The sequence below is a fragment of the Triturus cristatus genome, chromosome 9 (assembly GCF_964204655.1).
Source record: "Triturus cristatus chromosome 9, aTriCri1.1, whole genome shotgun sequence".
Taxonomy (NCBI): Eukaryota; Metazoa; Chordata; class Amphibia; order Caudata; family Salamandridae; genus Triturus; species Triturus cristatus.
In genome coordinates this window covers 323,542,782-323,565,785 of record NC_140592.1, presented here as the reverse complement: position 1 = coordinate 323,565,785, position 23,004 = coordinate 323,542,782, and the positions used below count along the sequence as shown (strand labels likewise).

Below are 23,004 nucleotides of genomic sequence, written 5' to 3'. Positions count from 1 at the left end.
AGTGAAGCTCATGCCATCTATGATGTCAATCAGAACACCAAAACAAAAATAACCTTAATTCACTTTTAGCCTATCTATAATGTTGTTATGTAGACCCTCCCCCCCCACACCCCCACAAGTTATCAGCCTCTGCTTTCAGCTATTGTGCAGAGGCAGAGGGTTAACAGGGAGCCATAGATAACATAGCCTCTCCTCCCTGTTCCAAATGTATTTAAAAAATACATTGCCTCCTGCCACCCACCCCCAACACTCTCTGTGCTTTCCCTTCTTTCTGCTGCAGAAGGCGTGCTCCCTGCTTTGCAGCGCTGCTCTGACAGGATCTGTGAGAGCCCAGCCAGAGCAGCGTGGAATCCATTTGACATAAGAAACAGTGGGCAACAGCCAAGAGCGGCCCGTGCAGGTACGAGCGGTGGACCATTATAACGTTATCCATGTCCATACAGTCTCCTTGACCTTGACTATTAAAATTATCATTTGGTACAGGATTCTTGTACCTTGTAAATTTGTGTCACTTACGTATGTCCTGTATATATTTCACCATTGACTTCACTTGTCACCTCTTTTCACTTTACTCCACATAAGTCACCCTTGCTCCGCCCTAATTCATTTATGCTCTTTGACAGCCTTTTCCTTTTTAGGTCTCGCCTGAGCCAGCGCTTTAGCGCTGCTCTCGCGAGAGCTTTTGTAAACGGGGGATTTGGAAGTGCAAACTAGTGCTTTTCAGGCCTCCAAATACAGTGCATGTGAGCCGGGCGCGCGCACCATTTGGCAGCCTGCCTGGTCACTTTCGCGGCCACTTTGATGTTCTCAGTGAGCCGCACGGCCACTGAGAACATCAAAGCGGCCGCGAAAGTGCACACCATTTGCCAGCCTGCGTGCCTCTCTCCCCTGCCCCCTCCCTTATCCCACTTCCTGCTTGTTTCTCTTTCTCGCTCTGGTATATTTCGCCCTTTTCCACGCGCTGTCTCGTCATTCTATTTTTATTCTCTTGCTTCCCTCTTCCTCATATTCTCTCACACATATCATTCCATCTCCTCTCCTCGCGGTCTCCCATATTCATGTTCCACCCTCTATCACACCCATCGCGCACTGCCCCCACGCTCCTGCTCTTTGCGTTCTGTCACCCCTCTCCTCGTAGCTCCCCTCTCCCCGCTCTCCCCTTGCGCACACCCCTCGTTCCGCGTCTCTGCACATCTCCCCGTCTCATGCTTAACTTCCTGTGTCACTCCTGCCCTGTCGAGCGGACAGCGATGAGCTGCTGATAATCCTGGCCCTATCTCTCTCTCTCCAGCAACCGCAGCCCTGTTGGAGCCTCACCCCCTCCATTGCAGGGTGATGCTGGCAGTATTATTGTCCTCACAACGAATGTCTCCTGTGTGTCCTGCTGCAGTCTCGCTGTCTAGTTTTTTTTTTAAACACTGCTTACGAGATGCTCTGTTGCAATTTCCCTATCACCCCTCTGCTTAGCTGTTTACAAACTGCCCCCCGTCTTTTAAATGTCTCTTTTGGAAGGTGTTTTTAAAGCTGCTCTTCAGCCTTCCTCACTAACGTCCTCTTCTTTGGTTTCTCCCCTCAGACCTTCCTATAAATGCTTCTCCCGCCCATCTGCTCCTTTCCAGGCGCATCTCTTCTTCGTCTCTCCCCCTCAATCCCTGACGGAAACTCCTCACGCGACTCTGAACCTCGCTTAGTGCACTGCTGCTTCTTTCTCTCCACCACATCACCCCCGTGCCCGCCCGGACTCCTGGCTCCCCAATTTAACCTTTATTTCTATAATCCTTATTCGCCTTTCGTCTCCCCCTCGTCCCCTCACACCCCACACTGTCCGGTCAGCCAGCTGCTCTTCGTTCTCTCCCTTCTTCACGGCCCTCCCCAGAGCTCTCACGATCCTGTATTCACTCACACCTACCCCTGTACCCACGCACCTCTTCTCCTCAACTGTTTCTTTCCCTCACTCTGGATTCCTCAATCTCCCCATTGCACCCCCAGACACCCCTCCGTTCACCTCATCTGCTTGCTTCCCCCCCCCCCACGCTGTTTCCCATTCCCTGGAATCGTACTGCTCTATTATATATGAGACTGGCCTTCTTTTTCCAGTCATACTACAGTCCCATCCAGTACATTTCAATGTTGCAGAGTCCTGCTCCTAGGATCGTCAACCAGCCTTCTTTATATGCTTTTGTGCTGATGCCAGGGTATATCATCACTCAACCCTATTCGGTTACTATGATGTCTGTACCCCGACCTTCGTTCTCTTTTCAGGAGTCTAGATTTCACATCGGTCCCTACTTCTGTACCCATTTTTGGTCCCCCGCTCTGCTATTTTTCTGAACAAGCATTAGCATAGCCAAAAGGTCTCGCCTTTGGGACCTTATAAGTGTTTAGCCATGCAACAGTTGATGATGTTGCACCAATGATATTGTGCTGCATAACTAAACACTTATAAGGTTCCAAAAGCGAGACCTATTGGCTATGCCAATGCTTGTTGTGAATAGCAAATGAGTAAAAACTCTGTTTTTTACAAATCTTTCTTTCTTGGTGTGTTCTTAACGTGTGTTTTCTAAAGATATTCTCTGCATTAATTGATACTAATTTGACTAAATATGTGTGTTTTTATATTAAATATGCATTAACACAGCTATAGAACCACCCAACAGAACCAATTGTTTGCTATATCAGGTACGAGCGGTGGGGGAGGACTCGACAGATGACGAAGAGAAAAAATTAAATATTTATTTAATTTTCCCTTGTCGTCGTCTGTCGAGTCCCCTGCCTCCACCCAGCCCTACAGCTCTTACCTGCACCAGCCGCTCCTGGTAACAGCTTTTGTTAACAGCTCTTGCTAGTCATAACAGTGAATTTCTAGATTTGAATCCAGTTATTTACATTAGTGGTTCTCGAATAGAACTAATATAATGATGCAATAAAATATAGCATTATACTAAAGGTGTCCTAAATCACTGTCTTATCCATGGCAGGCCGCTGGTGGGCGTGTCTACGAGTGTTGCTATACCTCTCGATGACTAATGTCCTTCATGCATGGCCCTTATTTGAGATTGAGTGACTCTCAGTTCCTACTAGCCCCTGACTGAGTAGTAGAGTTGGAATGGCGTCCGTCATCATTGTTCTTCTTTCTTTCAGTATGACTGGCATCTGAAGACTACCTCCACAGTGCTAGACGTGGTCAGGCGGCCAACAGCTGGTAAGAGTACGCAGCATTATGGGCCTGATGTATCAGAGGGTTGCGCCCATTGTGTGTGTATGGGAGACATGTGTTGACACATAAGTGCCTATATTAACAGTTTGTGGCAATGACAAACTTTTCTGATTCTCAAACTCCTTGTGTGTAACGTTTCCTCCACTATTGTCACTACATTCTGCCTGTGCCTCCTTTCTTTTCCCCTCCCCTGTCTTCTGCATGTGACATCTTAAGTTTTCTCTCTCCCTTTCTCATCCTCTACTTCCTGCAACATTTCTATTACTCTTCTTCCTCTGTTGAATACACGATCCTTCTTCATGGTACCACTATTCTTTTCCTTTCTTTTTTCTCCCATTTCATTTGCTTCATCCTGTGATCCCATAAGTCATCCGTGCTTATATCTCTATCCGCATCCATCTCTGTCTCCTTGCCATTAATTCTTTCCATTTCCCATGTCTTTTCCATGTCTCTCGTCTCTTATTCTTTTCCTGCCTCTGCCTTTCTACTTCGATCCCTCTTAGTCTTCAATGTCTTTTTCTCTTTTTGTCCAATTCTTAATTAACCTCTGATGGTGTTGTTATGCCACCCTATGTTTTTGCACGCAGCCTGTTTGACATATTTTTTTGTAGTTTGCAAAGTTATCTGTTATACAGAGAGAATTACAGACATTGGGTAGCTATATATTTTGCATTTATGAAACATTTTTAATTCAGCCTTTATATCAGACCACTTTCCCATTTTTAGGCATACATGTCCTTTATCCCCCCCCATGTACAACATTTAAAACAAGAGGGTCAACAGGAGTATGTATCTGGTTAATATTCACCCTCCTTATAACGAAATGCACACCAATGTCCTAGGACCCGATATACAAAACCATTTTGCAGTGGTAAACCCAGGATTTGCATTAGCCAAGGATTATTTTAAAAGGTACACAACCTCTTTTGAGAGGAGTAAAAGTCTTGCTGATTTGCAGAAATGCAAGACATGATGGTTTGCACTAAGAAAAGGAAGTGAAAGGGGCATCCTTTCCTATTTACAATTCGTAATGACATACATCAATGGTTTGGGATGCAGTTGAAGCTGCAAACCATTGATCAAGTACCATTATCACCAATGGAGGTGGTATCTGATGTCAAAGAGCAAGCCGTCCCACAGGAACAACTTCCACTTTGGAAAATGTTTCAGGCAGCCTGAAGGAGACCAGAAAGTGGTCGAGGGAGGCACTGCCTGCTACCCAGGATGCCTCCCCAAACATAAAACACTTTTTCGAAGCAGCACTCCCTCCTTTAAGGGACACGGACTGTTTTAAAAAAAAAAAATTCTGTCTGGCAATGCAAATGCAGGGATAGATGTCTGCTGTCTCTTGCATGCCACCATCGCTGCATCCTCAACCAATCACAGAAGCTTGCAAATTATTACAAATCTGGATATTAATCATATTAGTCAGTAGGTAGGTTGTTTTGCGACTCACCACAAATGGGCCACTTATGATGCAGCCATTAGTGACTGGATTCACTTCTCACTTGCTCTTTAGGCAAGGACCTCTGTGTCTTTCTCTCTCTTACTTGGGTACAGTCCTTTCGACTATTACACTTACCTTCAACACGCTGCTAGTCCATATCACACAATTGTCTCAACAATCAGCCTTCATCCCAGTATGTAGTGTGTACTCAGACCCAGGGTCAAACCAGTTGTCCCCAGAGGATGGTTGGCTAAGAACTTGCCAGCTGACCACAGGTCTGCAGCCTAATAGCAGACTTTTTATGATTTCCAACAAAACACAGGCCACAGTGGTGTCCCCTACTTCAAACCACTCAAAAACCCTATGTATGGAAAATCACGTTTTATGGTGTTCCACAAATTATTTTTCTTTGGACATCATTTATTTTATCTTTGGAATGGCTGGAGATTTAATTTGAGTACAATTACATGTAGGGCCTGATTTATATCTCGGCGGAGGTGTTTCCCCGTCCGGCGAAATATAAATCCTGTTATGTCCTATGGGATTGATATTTCGGCGGACGGGATATTTGTCACCGTTGTGATGGAGTAACCCATCCACCGAGATCTAAATCAGGCTGTTAGTCTTTTATAACGGCAACTACTTTTTATTCTAAGTTGCCATACCAGTTACATTGGTAAACAATTGTATTTGTGCAAAGGTTCTTGTAGTTGTACATAATGCAGATTTAGGGTAGAGAAATGAACGAAAACGTGTCCCTCATGTTTCTAAAAATGTAACATACTTTTAATCCGTTAATTTGCTGAGTCTATTCCCAAAATATGAACCGTAATAAAAAATGTAATTTGGTAACTTGTAATGAGAAAGTTCTTTAAAACAAACTCATATGTATGAAGCTTGTATGAGAGATCATTGGTCTGGTTAGAATATTATAACCTGTAGTGCTTTAGCCACTTCAGGAATAATAAATGTATGTTTAAGTGAAGAGCTAAACAAAAGGCTGTGGTTAGAATTCCTATTGTTTACACATACTCCGACAGCCAGATAAGCAGCTGGCAGAGGAAAGGGAATATACCAAGAGGTCGGAATGAGGAGGGGTTAAACTCCATGTGTTTCAGGTTACATGTGCCAGTGCACAGCTCTTGAAGCACCCTTTCACTATCAGCTAGGGAAAGGGAAAGTGCCCAAAGTCCCACAAGAAATGGGTCAGAAGGGGTCTTGAGGGGATCAGAGACTTTGTTTTTTTTGGTTGCAGTAACTAGGGTGGCTCATGAAGGAGACTGGTAGAATTCAAGGGACTGTTAGCTATCATAATTGTTTTTGGGGTAGACTGTAGAATACCTTTTTCCCTGAAAGCATATCCCTAGAAAAGGAACTAGTTCATACAACTAGTTCATACTACTGTAAAATATGGGAGCAAGAAACCTGGTTATTTTTGTGTTATTCGCTGAAGGGGCGGCTCCGCTGAAGTGTCACCAGCAATGGCTGACTTGATTTACACCTTAAAATGGTTTGCTTGAGGAAGAAATTCCTGAAAGAGATGATGGCAAGATGACTTCCCTGACTGCTGCAGTTATAAATTTTTATCAATTTAATTAATAAACGCATTTTAAGAGAACTGTCTGCAGCTGTGTGAGGAATTTTGGAACCGGAAGAGTGCCCCAAGTATTAGTCGTGATAGATTCAAACTGAGCGCCAAAGTTATAGGTGTCTAAGTCCTGCTGGTGAAGTCTTCATTCCTTTTGGAACATTTTTCTTTTGGCTGAAAAGTGGAGACTATCCTGAAACAGAGGGAGTCATTGCCTGCATGGAAGAAAAGAAGATATACCGCTTACAACTGGATATTTCTACTCCCCACCCCTTCAATGCTTTTTTGGTGAGAAAAAAATTCTAGAAGACCAACTGAAACTTACGTTTTGCTGAGGATCTGTGCTGAGTTATGTGGAGCCTTGTCTGGCACACAATTGTAGATTCATACCAAGAGAACTAGTCCTGCAAGTTTGAATACTTTTTACCAATGTACCTGTCATCAAGAACACAGGGTACACAGTTGGGTAGGTCTACTGGAATGAACACAGCTTCCCCTTTATAAATGCACCTTTTCTAAAAACTGTTTTCGGCAAAACATGAATGTTTGGCTGTCCATGTCCCATTTTCATAAATAAAATAATTACTGTTTGCTTTCAGTCCAAAGCTGATATTGACCAATGAGCATTAACATTCAGTTTAGCAGACATTGGCTACTACATCACTTATGGAAAGAGATGGCTACTTGTGACAAAACCTTATTCAAGGAATGATTTTCTACTGTTCTAAGGACATAATCTTTAAACAGTACTCAGTTGACTCGAAATCAGCTAAAACCCGGCAGTGTGAATATTCGAAGAAATGTGTAAAACGTTTGGAGAGGTGCATTTTACACAGATAGTGAGAAAACCGGTGGAGAGATTCTACACCAGCTCAATGAGCATTCAGAATATAGAGGTACACAACAAAATTATATATTGATGGTATTACACTCTCTCAACATTGACTGGGGTGGCATCCGTAAATCTGACATCTCCTTAATTTGGCAATGCTTGGATGTGGCCTAACTGGCAGTTGTGTTCAAGTTTAACAAAGGGGAATTGTGGAATGTAGTAGCGATAGAACAATTAAACCAGCAATGCTAATGGTAGACATCTTCAATGTGATGCAGTATGGACACCTTACTTTCTTTTAGGTCTTGCTCGAGGACGGGGCATGCCAACCCTGGCTTAGAGCCTGGGCTTGTTTGTCTACTGCGGGTGGGAGTTCGGATCGGAGAGTAGGTCCGGGGGTACTCCAGAGTGGGGTTCGAGTGATGGCCTGATGTGGAAAACAGCACAAATCTTTAGATCTGACATAGTCATGTCTAATCTATTCTGACATTTAATTCCTTCATCATTTTTTCTATACTTTTTTATGTTCTCTGCTTGCTAAATACATGTTTTTAGTTAACTTATTTTAACTTTTTCTAAATTGTATGTTTTTTGAGTTATTGTTGCACATATACTACGTGATTTTTGGCTGTTTGAGTAAGACTACCAAGGTTGAACCAGAAATTCCTCACAGAAACCAAGTCATAGTTATTAGTATAGGCTGTTGAAATGCTTAAATACAAGTTTTCTTTGAATTAGAAGTGAACTTGATATTGCTGAAATATGCACAATGCAATTTAGAAACTTTACCTTAATGTGACATGCTTAGAAATGTTCGTCATAACTGCAGAATGCTCCGGTTTAATAAATGCATTATTTTAGTAAGCAACATATTATTTGTAACGACTAAATTTCCTATTCTCACCATGTTTCACATACTGCTTGAATAGAATAGTTGTACATTTTAAAACAGTAATACTTGTTCATGTTGATGAAATACAGTACTAAACAGTGATTTTGCAAGTTTCTCTTCTTTAGCGTAGTTCATCGTTTACGCAATTAAACATTTAACATTAGAAGATTAAATTATGTTCAATGCCAATGGGAAAGGAGGATTATGAATCAAGAAGCTACACATGTGAGATGTCTGTAACAAACTTTGAGATAAAACTTTGCAAGCTGCATGTTATTTCGCGGGAAAGGAAGAGCTGAACTCTCTCTCTCAGATGAATGCTGCTGCCTGATTGGATACGAAGAGAAGCCTACTACACAAATTGAAACAATACTTTTTGCCTTTTTATATTAGAGCATGTTCCCAGTTGATTTGAATGATTTTCTGCACACTTTCCAAAACCCTTTTCCTTGTCCTTGACTAACGGCTGTGGCTACTGCTGCTGCTGTTTATCCCTTGCCCTACTATTAATGCTCAAATTTGACAGATTGCTACTGCAACTGTTTGTTCGTATCGCTGAGACTGGCTGAGTTTCATGAACTACTCTCCATGGAAAGTTCTGCTGCTTCAGTTGGATTTTAAGCTTTATGCTCTCTCTTATTTCACTCTTTTCCTTTGAACCCAAACTCTTCATGAGTTCTACTAACTTTAGATTCTGATCCTGTTCTTCAGAAAAGGGATTTCGGTCCTTGATGGAAAGCGTTTAATGCAGTATTTGATTATTTGTTGTGACCATTTTTTTGATGAGCTTTCTGTAGACTTACTTCATTTTTTAAACTAATTTGAATAAAAAGAATAAGATACTTACTAATCTCTTAATGAGAAATAAAACATTTAAAACTATTTCAAAATCATTGACTGCACTTAAAGTTGTTAATGCAATTTGACTTGTTATAATGAAATAGCTCCTGACTCAAAATACGGCCGCAACTATCTATCTATCACCTGAGGCAATTTATCTGAAGAAGCAAACACAGGAAGGGGGGGGGGGGGGCTTGACCCTGTATTGACCCTGATGAGGAATAAGGTTGAAACATATTATTTAAATTGTGCCCCTGATCCACGCTATCAGGAGGAAATAACTTCTAGTCCATAAGCTGGCGCTCCTTGGCATAAGGCGGGCATCAATTACATAAAAAGGACATTTTTAGACTTAAGGTGGTCATTCCAGACCAGAGATTTGTTTGCCTTTTGTGGCAGAAGATGAGGATTCATTGCATACATTTAGGATTCCTGGTTTAAAGTGAAGGGTTGCCTGGCTAAATGTGTATATCCTTAACATCTAGTGGCCACTTCTGTCTTCAGGTGGTGTTCCTCGCATATGTGGGTTATCTCTGTCCTTTGGTGGCCACCCATGGTTGAATTGAGCATTCCTGGCATAAGGTGGACATCAATAGGCATCAATTAGCTCTTTTATTCCATGATGAACATCTCTTGTAGAAACTAAGTATCGATGGCATCTGGTTGCCTCCTGTGGCTTTTGATGGCCACATCTCACCACTGGAGCAAATCGTACCACGGGCCCGATTATGAGTTGGACAGAATTGAATTCCCATATGGAATTTTACTTTGCCTAATCACAAGTGGGCCGGAATTCCTGGACCCGGATTTACCGATTGCAGAAACACAGGACTTTATTTTTAACAACCAAATATTCTGCCCGGGAAAACTGCTGTGGGATAAGGTCTTCATTTTGAAAAGCAGCTGGTAAATGTTAGCATTAATCTCCCTAGGACAGGGAATACCGTGTAGAATGTCGTCTGGCAAAACTGGGTCAGCACGTTTATTCCCCATTCCACGGACATGAATTGCTAATTGCACGGATTCCAAAAGGAAATTCCAGTCAGTATCACTAATTACAGCCACCCGGAATTTTCTCATGAAATTTCTCAAATTCATAATAGGGCCTTTTGTTGTGTGCATTCCCGGCATGTGCCTAATGAGCACGTGAGCCAGTGTCTATGGTTGTGGGATATTTGTAAATGTGATTGCTGAATGAAACTTACAGTCTGATATTTGTGTCCTCTGAAACAGTAACACTGGCATTTCAGAGCAAAACGTGTATTTTCAGGAAATAGCAAGCTGATGTTTGGGGAAAATGTTGTTTATTTACAAAAAAGTGATTTTTGAAGACAAATTATTGCATTTTTCGAAAATTATAAGTTCATATTTGGGAATTAAATGAGTGCATTTCATTGGTGCCAGAGGGCTAATCTGCTCCAGATATAATGTTATGAGTTGTGGAAGCTGTTCATCATCACAGGGAAGCAGAACACAAGGTGTGAGCCTAATGCCGCTCATTTTCCTGTTAGCAGGTTTTGCAGGCATCTACACAGCATCTCTGCCCTTGAACTGCTGGTCGATGGACAACAGGAGGGTGGTGTTTAGCACCCCACAGAGGAGCAGGCAGGTACTGTAAGGCCTATTTCAATTTCATATGTTTACTTAAAATAAATGTTTTTCTCTTTTAATATAGTTGCAGGGAAAGGACTTTCAAATCTCTATAGGATTATTGACCTTTTTTAGATTAGTATTATGTGTATACTAGATGCACATAGACAAGCCTCTCCACAGACGAGCATCACAGGCATTAGCAGAGCAAGCCCCAATTTGCGCTGCTACTGTACACATTAACTGTGCATGAAGCTCGGATACTCCCAATAACAGAATTTTAGGGTGAGGACAGATGCGCACTCATGCTCTGCGTGGATGGAAGTTGGGATCCAACATCAAAGGTGCAGTGAGCGCACTGGCTGATGTCTGCAGTACAACCTGCCCAAACCCTGGCTGTGACCTGGATGTATCCCTTTGGTAGATCGAGAAGAGATTGGTCATAAGGAATTTCCTTATCCTAAACTATCCCATCCCAACCCATCCTATCCTACCCCATCCTATCCTATCCTATCCATATTCTTTAGGCTGGATTCATTTCACTCATCCTTGTGAGCCTCTGTGAATGCAGCGACGGAGGCTTGTAAGGAACAAAAAAACCCTGTCTCTGCCTTTTCGAAGTCACAGCACTGCATCCCCAGAACATACAGCGAAAGAAGTTGCAATTCCAAAAAAGCAGCACTTTGCATAAATTATGCTGGAGCAATCATGCAGCAGTCCCTGCGACCTCGGTCTCCTCCTGCCGATGCCCACGGATGTTTTGCGCACGGGAACCAAGCTATACCTGGCTGATGTGCCCTAACTAGGGCAAAACTGGTCCTGGGTGGCCTATGTTCTAGGTTAAGGAGGACCTGGCCTAGCAGTTCGGGTTGAAGTGTTCTCCATGGAACAGGGGCAAGACTGATTTGAATATGGCTTGGTCTAAATTGAGGTAGCATGGTGTGCAAAATGACGATGGACTGGAATGCAGCCCAAGTGATTACCAGTGGCTGAGATTAATTCAAGCATTCCATCTATTACCTTTTTGTATACTTGAGTATGTCACCCTAAGTGGGACAGGTGTGCCCAGGCATGGGTCCTATGCACACTGTCACTGCAACAAAGCTATACCTGGCTGATGAACCCTAACTAGGGTGAAACCGACCTGAGTTGCTTGTATTCTGGCTCATGGAGGACCTGGCCACACAGTGCAGGCTGGATTATTCCCATTGGAGCAGGGTCAACAGGCTGCGTCCAAACTGACGTGGCGTGGTGAGCAAAATAACGATGGACTGGAATGCTGCCGGAATGATTACCAGTTGCTGAGATTAATTGAAGCATTCCACCCATTACCTTTTTGTATACCTGCGCACAGGTTGTTCCCCATGGACAGCTTTGACTGTGAAGATGGTGACCAACTGGCAAGGACAGTCAGTAACCTTTCAATCTTCACAACTACAGCAGCCTCTCACCAGTGATGACAAAGTGGCCATTGTGAGTGCATTTTTGCAACCACTGCTCAAGCTCTGTTCTGTGATGGAGGGAAGCTTGCACCGCTGCTGCCTAAGTGTATCTATTTTATGAGGGAGAGATGTGAACACTGCTGATGCTGGAGTAAAACTAGTTCTGAGGGATAAAAAGATGCTTTGTTCCTTCCAACATTGTTTCTGTTCTGTGTGTGATGTAACAGAGCACTGGTCCTCCTATACCAAATAGGATGTTGTGCTTGTGTCTGAAGTCAAAGTACGCAGATGCACCCTCATTTAAAATTAATGTCTTAACCTTTTATAGATGTATTTTTTATTTACAGGGCTACTGATTTTAGTACCGTTGCTAAAACATGCAATGTAGAACCTGTGCTAAAATCAGACATACATAATTACTATTCATTAACAGACCTTAATCACTCCCCCTAAAGAGACTGCATCTTTGGCATGGCAAGCCCTGTAAGTGACTCCGTCAAATACAAATTGCAAATGAATCACTTTAGAATCTTCATCTCACCTAGCACATCTACTTAGTTCCATTCTGCCTCAATATTCTCATCCCATGCTAATTTGCCATGTGTCAGCGTCACCCATCACCACTTCCTTCGCAGTCCAGTCCCCCCGCCCCAATTCAGATCCATGTTATAAGATTGTGTTTGCCTCCAGATGTACACCTTCAAAAAGTATATTTCCTTAATTGTAAGGTCTGAAAGAAAAAGATCATTTATAGTTTGGTCATTGTGAGCCATTTGTGGTTTAAGTTCTCTATACCCCACCTACACCATGTTCGACCTGTCAACCTAAGGGTGATCTTCCCCAGAACATTTGACCTCACCTCCTTCATTTTGCTCAACTTATGTTTGTTGGCCTTAGGACTCTGTGCACTTTACAACTGTTTTCCAGTGCTAAAGTGCTTGTGCTCTCTCCCCAAAACATGGTTAAATTGGCTCATACCCAATCGCATTTTTAATTTACTTGTGTAAGTCCCTTGTAGAGTGGTATACTATATATCTAAGGCCTGTAACTTAAATGCTATCAGTGGGCCTGCAGCACTTATTGTGCCACCCATTGAAGTTGCACTTAGAAACAGGTCCGAGGCCTGCCATTGCAGCCTGAATGCAGTTTTAAACTAACTGCAATGTGGGCATGACATTAAAACCTCCTTGCCAAGCCTTAAATTCTTCATTTATTACACGTCACCCCCAAGGTAGGCCCTAGGCAGCCCATAGGGCTGGGTGCTATTTATTTGAAAGGTTGGACCTGTACTTTTAAGTTTTACATGTCCTTGTAGTGAAAAACTCCTTAATTTGTTTTTCACTACTGTGAGGCAATAAACTGTAATTTCCAGTTGTGAGCAGGCAGCTACATTATGTTTGGTGTCTTTGGAATTGTAGTAAAATATCCTATTTAATGGTATGGTCAGGTTTTTTATTACAATTTTAAAAATTCCACTTTTAGAAAGTTAGCATTTTTCTGCCGTTAGTCCTTTTGTGCCTGTAGCCTGGCCTGGGTCACATGACTGAGTCTAACTGGCAAACTTAGTGAATTCCTCCCAGACAGTCACACAATAGATAGATTAGGTGTGCCTAAATGGGCTACCTTCTGGCTGAATGAATAGCCTGTGCTCTGCGTTCTCACAGGTGGCTTAACACCCACACATTGTCACTACAGCAAGCTTGGAGCCAGAGCAGGGGAGTCATAAAATTCCATGCATTATAAAAGCCACTGTACTAGAAGCTTCTCCCACCTTCCAGAAGGAGGGGACCAGGGTATAAAAGAAGGACATCAGGCACTGCCTCTTCAGTACACTTCTGAACCTGTGAAAACTCTGCCAGGAAGAAGGACTGCTGTTCTGCTTAGAAAAACTGCCACTCTGCTTGACTGCTAATCTGAAGGACTGCTGGAATTCTGCCCTATTTTCCTGCTGCTCTACTACCTTCTGCCTGAGTACAAGGACTGGATTTTTTTTGTTTCTATATCATTTGCCAATTCAGTTTATAAATTAGAAGAATTTCCCTGCGAAACTAGGAACTCACTCATTACATTTACTGTATGCAGACAGCATAGTTATTTTTTATCTGACCCTGATCGGTCTACTATGCAATCCAGAGGTGTTAAACCAGTATGCTGTAAAGCATTTCCTGAAGGTAAAAGTTTGTAAAACAAAGGTTATAGTGTTTAGGGGCTGTAAACAATGTAAATGTTTTTTCACTAATTGAGATGGTAAAAACATTTACATATCTTGGCAGAACCTTTCCTTGTGGTTTGAGTGATAAACATCACTATAGCCAATTAGGAAATAAGGCTTTGGCCCATGCTGGTGCTTTAAATAACCTGTATAAGTCTTTGGGAAAAATACATTTTAATTATTTATTGAAAGTTTATAAAACAAAACTCCTCCTACTCTAATTTATACTTTTGAATATATTCCCATCACAAATTGTTATTTCATAAAGCTTTAAGATCTTGTGAAAATGTTGTACATTAGGTGCTGCTATTGTTGTCCAGGTCTTGCATCTAGAATTTGGTCTCTCTACTACTTATGTCCAGGCAATCGAAAGTAATCTGATGGGGCTACTGTATAATCCATGCCCCAAGGGGAACCATGAAATAATTTTAAAATAAAGAACTGTTTAATAAAATGAATAATCTAGGCACCTTTTAATCCAATTTCAATATGCACTGGATAGTTTTGGCTGTACAAGTGAATTGTTTCAGTTGGTCTTCGCAGGGGCGCCAGAGCTGGGATGGCAGTAGGTGCCATAGGGCATGCTTGAGATTCATCGGCAGAGATGTCAGTGACGGCCTGGTATTGGTCGCCTGGTTTGTCTGAGAAGGTCTATATATACCGCTCTCATTTTTTGAGCGATGGTGGAGGAGTGAAGCAGAAGCTGCTGGCACACTGTGCGCATAGCATCCAACCACAAGGTAAATAAACCAACTGCCAGCAGAATTAAAATGTGTTTTTATTTTACTTCTAAGGCGCCATCTCGGCCTGCAGGAGAGGAGTAAGAACTGAAGATATATTTAGAAGGGAGTAATTACATGAAGCGATTTGAGGTCAGAGGAAGGGAGGGGATACAGGTGGGGAAGAAGAGACACGATTAAAAAGGGTAAGAAGAGAGGGAAGAGAGACCTGGTGGGAAAAGGAGATGGGAAAAATAGTAAAATAACATGAGTATTTGTATAGCACATGTTAACGCAGAACAGTATCTTGGCACTGAATAACAGACAGGCTCCAAGACAATACCCCTGTAATCGGCCCACCTCTGCCAGATTTTGGGATGTTTTTGGGGGCATCCCCGTGCCCGGTACACCGCAACCTCCAGGCCCATACAGTGATCCATCCCTATTTTCCACGCTGCAATTGATGGGGGGGAGGGGCAGGCTTTGCCTTCCATGCTCTAACTATGTCTTGTTTAGCCAGGGTGAAACCCAGAAGCAGAAGTGACTGTTTATATCTGTTCCCCCCTACCCATCTAGTGTGTCAAGGTCAGCTTCCCAAGCCGCTCTAAGGGTGGGCAATGTGTTTGAACTATTTGTGACGAGAGATTGGTATATTTGCACTAGTTTGTGAGAACCCAGGTCCCCCAGAAGGGACTAAGTTTGAACGTACAAATCTTCACAGCTGCTTTGATCCAAGGCTATTTAACGACGATGCTCCCTTCTCGGGCTCCTCCTGCAGCCTTGCCCCGCTGAACTTCACTTTCTCAGAACATTCTTCTAAAAAAAATTCTAAGTCCAAAGGTAAGAGCTTACTGGGCCCAATCCACTTCTTGTATCTAAACTGTGCTACATCGCCACCAGCCATATTTTCAACTTTGACACAGTTTTGCGCGATGAGTTGTCTGAGGTTGGGGCTTTGATCTTTGATCTTTTGAGTGTTCATTTTTACTAAAAACTTTAAAAATTCATAACTCCGGTTCTACTGATTGGATTTTTGTCATTTTTGTGTCAAATTATTTATAAAAATTTACTTTAATTTTCTAAACTGGTTTGGAATTTTTCTTTTTTTGTGTTTTTACTTTTTTACTGTTTGAGTAATGCATAAATACTTTACACATTGCCTCTAAGTTAAGCTTGACTGCTTTTTGTGCCAAGCTACCCAGGGTTAAGCACAGGTTAATTTAGGGACTTTTTGTGGTTCACCTTGCAGGGTATTGTGGTTGTTGATTGACCTGGGTTGACAAACTAGTCACCCAACAACCCAATTTCTCACACACTACATGCATTTGATGTACGAAGATTGTATCATAGTCACTGCTACAAGACAAAGTAAGTATATGTAAGTATATTAGAAATGTACAATAGTTAATAGGGTTATATAGATGATGTGAAGATAATAATAATATACTTACTGTGACAATGTAATGATAGGCGATGTACTTGATGTGACATAATGTAATCTTGCTATGTACCGTCAATGGGAGCTATTTTCTACCACTTTTCGAGCCACTCTATGTTCAGAGACAATGTGTAATCCACTTACCCTTTATTTCAGGTGATCTTGGTTGTGGACACAGTCTTGGGTGCTGTTGGATCCATCACCCCAGGTAAGAAGTTTGTCTCAATGAGAGTTCATGGTATAGACAACTGCAGCAAGAGAGAAATGTAACAGCCCTAATGGCATAGACTCTTTTCACCCTACATAATTTCCTCTAAAGTTAAGAGAACTACCAAAGTATAAAGAAAAATGAACTGAAAGTAAATTTAAGAAACAATTACAGGGTTAGGATTTCAATCTGCAATTTGAGTAGGACACTTTTTATTCTCTTGAAAAAAAAAAAATTCGATAGATATCTGTAGGTTTAATCGATATATATCTTTAGGTTTATTAATCAATAAGTCAGATGTACTAGATATGCTTTTTCTTAGACAGTATGTATTGACATCTCCTTTACCTCTAATATGTGTAATTGTATTATTGTGACTGCAACTTCTGAAAATTTTCTAATTCGATAGCGCTGCTAACACTATTCAAAATGTAATTACTGTTGTTAATACGCATAAGTCTAGCTCTCTTGAAATTCGTTTTTGCAAAGAATACAGAGGGGTAGCGTGCAGTCTGCTTCCTTGTTTGTTAGGAGGCTCTGGCAAATGTAACTTCCCTAATTTCTTCTGGGTTTGTAAAGAGCTGTAAAATGATCAGTAATATAAAAAAAATATTACTTGTTAGCTCAAAACGTTTGAAATTAGAAAGTTATTTTATCACAGTAGGTACACTGAGAGTACCATTACACTGCAGTATATGTATATATATATATATTTTTCTCATATATATAGAGAGAGAGAGACAGAGACAAAAAAGAGTAAGCAGGGAACTCTACTTAGATCCCAAGATTTATGTGGAGGACAGCTTCTTTATCTGGAGCACCATGAAACACTCTGCTCACCTCAGATGTCTGTTTTTCCAGCAGAGTTTTTAAGTATAGGATTAGCACAGTGATAGCCATGCCGAGCTGAAAAATGACAAAGCCTTTTGCCATTTTTACAGCAAAGCCTTTGAGCGTAGGTTTATCTGGTGCTGGAATAAATAAAAGCAGCCCCTGACACATGTTTAGCTTCTTCCAGACACAAGGGAGAACCCACCATAAGTCATGACAATACCCTTTCAAGTTTAGAGTGCTGCATAAACTATGCAAAATAGGAAGCAGGGACCTCTGGGTAGTTCCCAAGATTTTGGTGGAGGACTATCCAGATGTACAAATATTTTTGCTCCTTTATTTCTTTAAAACTACTGAACGGATTTACACCAAATCACTTATAATTGCGTTCAGCAGTTCTCGCTGTAGTGCTGTTCGAAAACATCTATGGAAAATGCATGGGGATATTGCGTTTTGGGCCCCCATTTTTGTCAGCATCTGTTTGACGGACCACTCTGAAACTTTCTCTCACTGATCTGTCCAATTGTATTTCACCTAGATAGTGTCCTTTAGCAGTCTTGTGCTATTTCAAGAAATCAAAATTTACCTAAACGTCACAAATCATTCAAGACATTTTTCATGAAAGTTTTATTTCTAAAGACTGATTGGCTGATTTGAGTTATAATGACATCTTATACTTTAAAACTTGATGACAAATATATATCCAGAAACAATTGAGAGAATTTATGTGTCTGAGCACTAACCTTCCTTTATTATTATTATTACCGTAGCCTGAATGTTTTCTGAATCTGGTCACTTGTACCCCTTGTATCCCTTGACATATTTAAGAGATTTTTTACACACTGCTGTCTTTCACCTCGCTTTCAAGCCCACCTTGGGCCACCAAAAGATCCACAATACATACAAATATTGGTTTGCACTATCTTTTCAGGCTTACGGTCTGTGTGCCAATAATCAAAAGTCAGTGAAGAGTACAAAATTGGATTCCTCTTAATCCTCTTAATAAACTGTGCATATTCTTGCTATTTGTTCCCAGAGTCGTCAAATCACAGCTGGACTCTTCAAACTATCCAGAAAGACCTTCTCGTGGCTAGTTGCTCATCCCCAAACTGTCCTCCATCTTTGGTAAGGATTATCATGCTACTGAATGGTGTCCATGTATTCTCATATGTTCTGCATCATATTTTCATATTTACATTTTGCTGCAGTAAGTTTGAGTGGAGGGGTTTGATAACAATGTGTGAATAATCTGAAAACTATATATGATATTCAAGCCTGTTGATCACACATTCAAATACATTGCTGAGATGCAAAGATCTCTGATTCTATCAGAGTTGATATGGTGAGGACTGATACCACAACATGCAGTCATATGAGGTGACAGGAGGCCTCTCGGATAAAAGATTAATTGAGGTCTCTGTACCATCCAAGAAGAATGTACAGTATTGACCAGGCAATATTGTCACATAATGGGAGGCTCTCCACCCTTCAGACAGCTACTTGTCTGCTTGATTGATACTTTTTTGTATCTCCCCCCCACCCAAAAATAATTATGACTCAGTCAGTCAGTATAGGGTGTATCTCTAAGGAAGAAATCTGACATGAAGTCCCTTAGGAGAAGCTTGAGATGAAGATATGGATCCAGTGCACTGAACGTCTCCACAACTAGCTCACATATTAACTCAACCAATCGGTTTCCATTGATCCAGTCAGCGAATGAGGCTATACCCTAGGAGCAGAATGGTACACTCACGGCTTGACATAATACGACATTTAACTATAGAGGAAATATACCTTTTGGATTTCTGGTCAAAGGAAGCTTGGCATAAATAACCTGGTGAAGAAAACCAGCATCTGGGTGCCAATAACTACAGAAGGAGATTGTATGTTTACATTCATATTTATTCATTGTAAATCTGGCTTTAAGCCAATGGAGATGAGAGTAGGGAACGTTTCAAGATTGTGTCATAAGAGCAGGCCTATAGAGGTAGAGTACGAGCCAGAGGGGCGACGCTGTCTAAAGCTCACACCCAGGTATATTCCCATGAATCTGTTAGACAAATATGACAACAAGAAATAAACACTACTCACCATAACTTTTAACCACTCCTTACATGAATACGGTTGCCTACCAGTGCAGCTTTGAGATGATGGTTCTTTAGCCTTCTTATTCATCAACACAATCCGAATTTCTCTTGTAATAAAAGTCTCAATAGAAGACTAAATGTGCCATCTACATAATTATGGCCCTGATTGACATTCCAAAGAGAGTCATCTAAATTCCACTTTCCAAAAGAACGTGGCAAGGGTGTAAAAAACTATGCCATGGTTGTAATGTTACAGCATTGCGAAGAAAATCAAAATGAAGACAAGCCTAGCATCACCAAACAATATGTATCATTCATGATGATCTTACTGACAAGTTCTAAAATAAGACTTAGTCAAAAGACACTAAGGGAGATGGGTTCCTTTAATTGCAACATCATCTAATCTGTATTCTACAAGTGTTCAGTAGTCACCAGAGATGGTGTGCAGGTTTATGCAATATTCTCAATATGTAATGTAGTGTGATATGGTTAGAAAGATTAAACCCAGACACTTCTGAAGGCCTGCATCGGAGACACTTGCTCCATCATATTAAGCTCCAGCTGAACAGAATGACAGATGGCAGGTGAAGGCAGACCTTGTGTAGAGGTGTTGCTTTAGCAAGTCCCAGAGAGGGGCAGGCTGGCAATCAGTAAGGCTAGTGCCTGTGAAAGGCTCATGAAACAGGTGATTAGATACATAGTTATCAGATGTAGGAGAAACAAAATTCCTAGTTCCATCTTGTAGAAGTCTCAGATGAGCTGGAAACAGAGGGGCATTTAGCCCAGTCTGTGGAAGACAAAGAAGTCTTACTTCCTTGGGGAAACAAGAAATGGACAGGATGTCTCTCAAATGGAACTAAGAGCATCTAGTTAGAAAGACACAAGGAATTGAAGGACTGAGAACATGATTGAGTTTTGGAGTGAAGCTTGCAAAAGAAAATGTACTGATATTAGAAACCCCAAGTCCTACCCAAGAGGGAATCTTACAGCAGGTAGATTTCCTCCCCCAGAGAAGAAATCAGAAAACCTAAAGCACCAGTCAGACATCTAGGGGAAGATGCTGGTGTTCGAGATGATTGGAAAACAGACTAAAAGGATCCAAAAAGTAAAGCAGAAAAGAGATTTCTAGTGGTATAGTGAGGAGAACTAAGTATATTATAAGTGGGTCATTGATATAGCGCTATAAAACCTTAGTCATTTTCATATTGCAAGCATGCTCTGCTGGAGGAACACGCATGTAATAAGAAAGGTATGCCACTAGTTCCAGGTAATAGCTCATTGCATCTGACTATTGAGAAAACTGAATCATTTATTTCTGTGCCTTAATGACAGTGCTTTATTATGGACCCACCAATGCTCATGTATGCCCTAACATGTGCTGATCTGTTTCATGACTGAATTTCAATATTGTTTATATATAAAATTGAAGTGCACATTAATTGTGATATGTCTGCAAAGTTCCACGTATTTCTGCGGCCCAGAAGCCATTTTAGTCAGTATTGTACGATTGCACATTTTCATCAATGTATATTAAGCCCAGCCTGGTTTTGGGGACTGGTACTATGAAGGGTGAATCGTTGAAAGTAGTGGAGTCAGCTCTTGTTTACATTTCTGTATTTAGTCTTCAGGGACTTTTAACATAATTTCTTGTCAGAAGATCCCAATCCTCTGCTCACTAGTTAGTTTTGCTCAAAGTAAAAGTTTCAATTGCCTGCTCACACTTCCATTGACTTGCATTGGGAAAAACAGTATAAAAGTGTGTGTAAAATGTATGAATTTCTGCATTAAATACGCCAATAAATTTTGGATGGAATCTCAGACCCTTTGAAACAACAGTTCTTGCGAAATGTTTTGATTGCATACCTGATGTCTATGCATTAAACACATTTTGGACTTTTAAGCTTCCCTGAAGTGTTATCTTACACTAGTGATATTGCCACAAGGCCTTCTGTAACTGGAGGCATGTTGCTGGGCTGATTTGTCCTGTATTTTTCTCACTCAACACCTTCTGGCCATGATACATTAACAAAGTGGTACAACTATGAAGCATGGGAGCTATGGGTACATCCAGCAATCAAGAACTGGGTCTCAGTCTTTATTGCCGGGCTCTGTTCTTGAATCCAGCAGTCACGCGCTAGAGATAGCTTACCACTCCCTAGCATGGAAACAAGCTGCAGTCTCTTGGGAATGGCCATTTTGGCTTTTAATTCCTAAAAAGTCAAATTAAAAATACCACGCCCATCCCCACTACCTGTGCGACAGATTAAAAAAAATATATGCGAAGGCACCTGAGACAGGGGTCAACACAGCAGCAGGGGTTATGGAAACTATCAAGTCTCCTCTAGGTAGGGCCAGGCGGATACACCTTATCCAAGTATTCCCCCGTCCCTGTGGCATGACTGGGATGTCAAACGAAATTGTATCATATTCCCAAACCTCTCATACTTTCACAAATTTCATTGGTTGCAGTTCATGCCCACTTAGCCTCTAATGTTCCCATTTGTTCCAACTGGTTTATCTGGAGACATCTAAAAGCTTGTAAAAGTGTCTCAGAATTAAAGTCACCCAGCCCCCTCATGATCATCCCAGATGTTTGTGGTAGCCAGCTTGCCACACAAATAAAATACACTTAGAGGTGGATCTAATCCACAAATTATGTGCATTTGGATACAGATGCACTTGAAGAATACTGGAGGTCTTGTGTATACTTTTAATACTTAGATTATAAACTATTCCTTCCATCAGTTACTATCCAGCAAAACTAAAACTCACTGTGTTGGGATCGGAATGTCCTCTGCATGATGTACAGTCAACAGTCATGTTCCCCGATCCTGAGTGCCCAATTGTTAGTATCTGGTATCCTGGTTTTAATGTTTGGCCCCAGCCTCACATTAATGTTGGTGTGCATGAAGGCCTAGGTCTGTCTCTTGACATGAGTGAGGTTCTGGACCTGGACCACATCTACTTGCTAACCCTGGGCCTAGTGCTAGCATCTCATATGCGTGCTTATTTGTAAAGCCTGTTTGGTGCATACATTGAATCTATGAGTGAACCAGAGGTGTGTGGGTTCCATTATGGAAATACTTACCTATCCATGTGTACAAGATGCAGATGAGGTTGTTTTCCCAGACAGTGGAAGTGTACTGCTGACATTCCAGAAACTGGGGGGAGAAAACCAAGAAGACATAGACCGTGAAATGAGGACTGTGGTGCTTGTAATTTGACACAACAGGACACACTTAAACCCTGTTCTCCCGAGAGGTGGCAAATGCACTGCCGCACCTTTAAATAACACACGTAAAACAGAACTACCAAAAGACGAGGCGATAAAACAAATTCGGGTGCATTTAAAGTGACACACATATGTTTATTAATTCAATATTTTGGAAAGAAAGCCAAAATATATCGGTTAATGCAGACTCCCAAAAATCACCGATCGGTCACTCAACATCCTTGCCAACTCAAGCTGGGCTTGGCCTCTCGACTGGGACTCAGGTTCCGTTCATCTTGATCAATACATACAAAAGACTAGGACACACAAACCTTTTCAAGGATCCTAGGGACAGTATAATAATATCTCTGCTCAAATGCAGGCTTCTGAGAAATGCCAATAGCAGCCGGACCCGGGTGTCCAATTTTCAATGTTTGTCAGTCTACCACC

The 23,004-nt window shown here is 41.5% G+C and overlaps 1 protein-coding gene across 3 annotated transcripts in view; it reads left to right on the top strand.

Annotated features, from left to right (window-relative positions):
• LOC146797845 (acylamino-acid-releasing enzyme-like) overlaps positions 1 to 23,004 on the top strand; it is a 342,949-nt gene that overhangs the window by 198,156 nt on the left and 121,789 nt on the right. For 2 of the 3 annotated variants that reach the window (XM_085625040.1, XM_085625042.1), the window contains exons 11-14: positions 3,142 to 3,202; positions 10,328 to 10,425; positions 16,374 to 16,425; positions 18,293 to 18,381. In XM_085625040.1, the coding sequence (XP_085481166.1) occupies positions 3,142 to 3,202; positions 10,328 to 10,425; positions 16,374 to 16,425; positions 18,293 to 18,381 (300 nt within the window). The remainder of the gene's footprint in view (positions 1 to 3,141; positions 3,203 to 10,327; positions 10,426 to 16,373; positions 16,426 to 18,292; positions 18,382 to 23,004) is intronic. The other variant, XM_085625041.1, reaches the window with a different exon arrangement.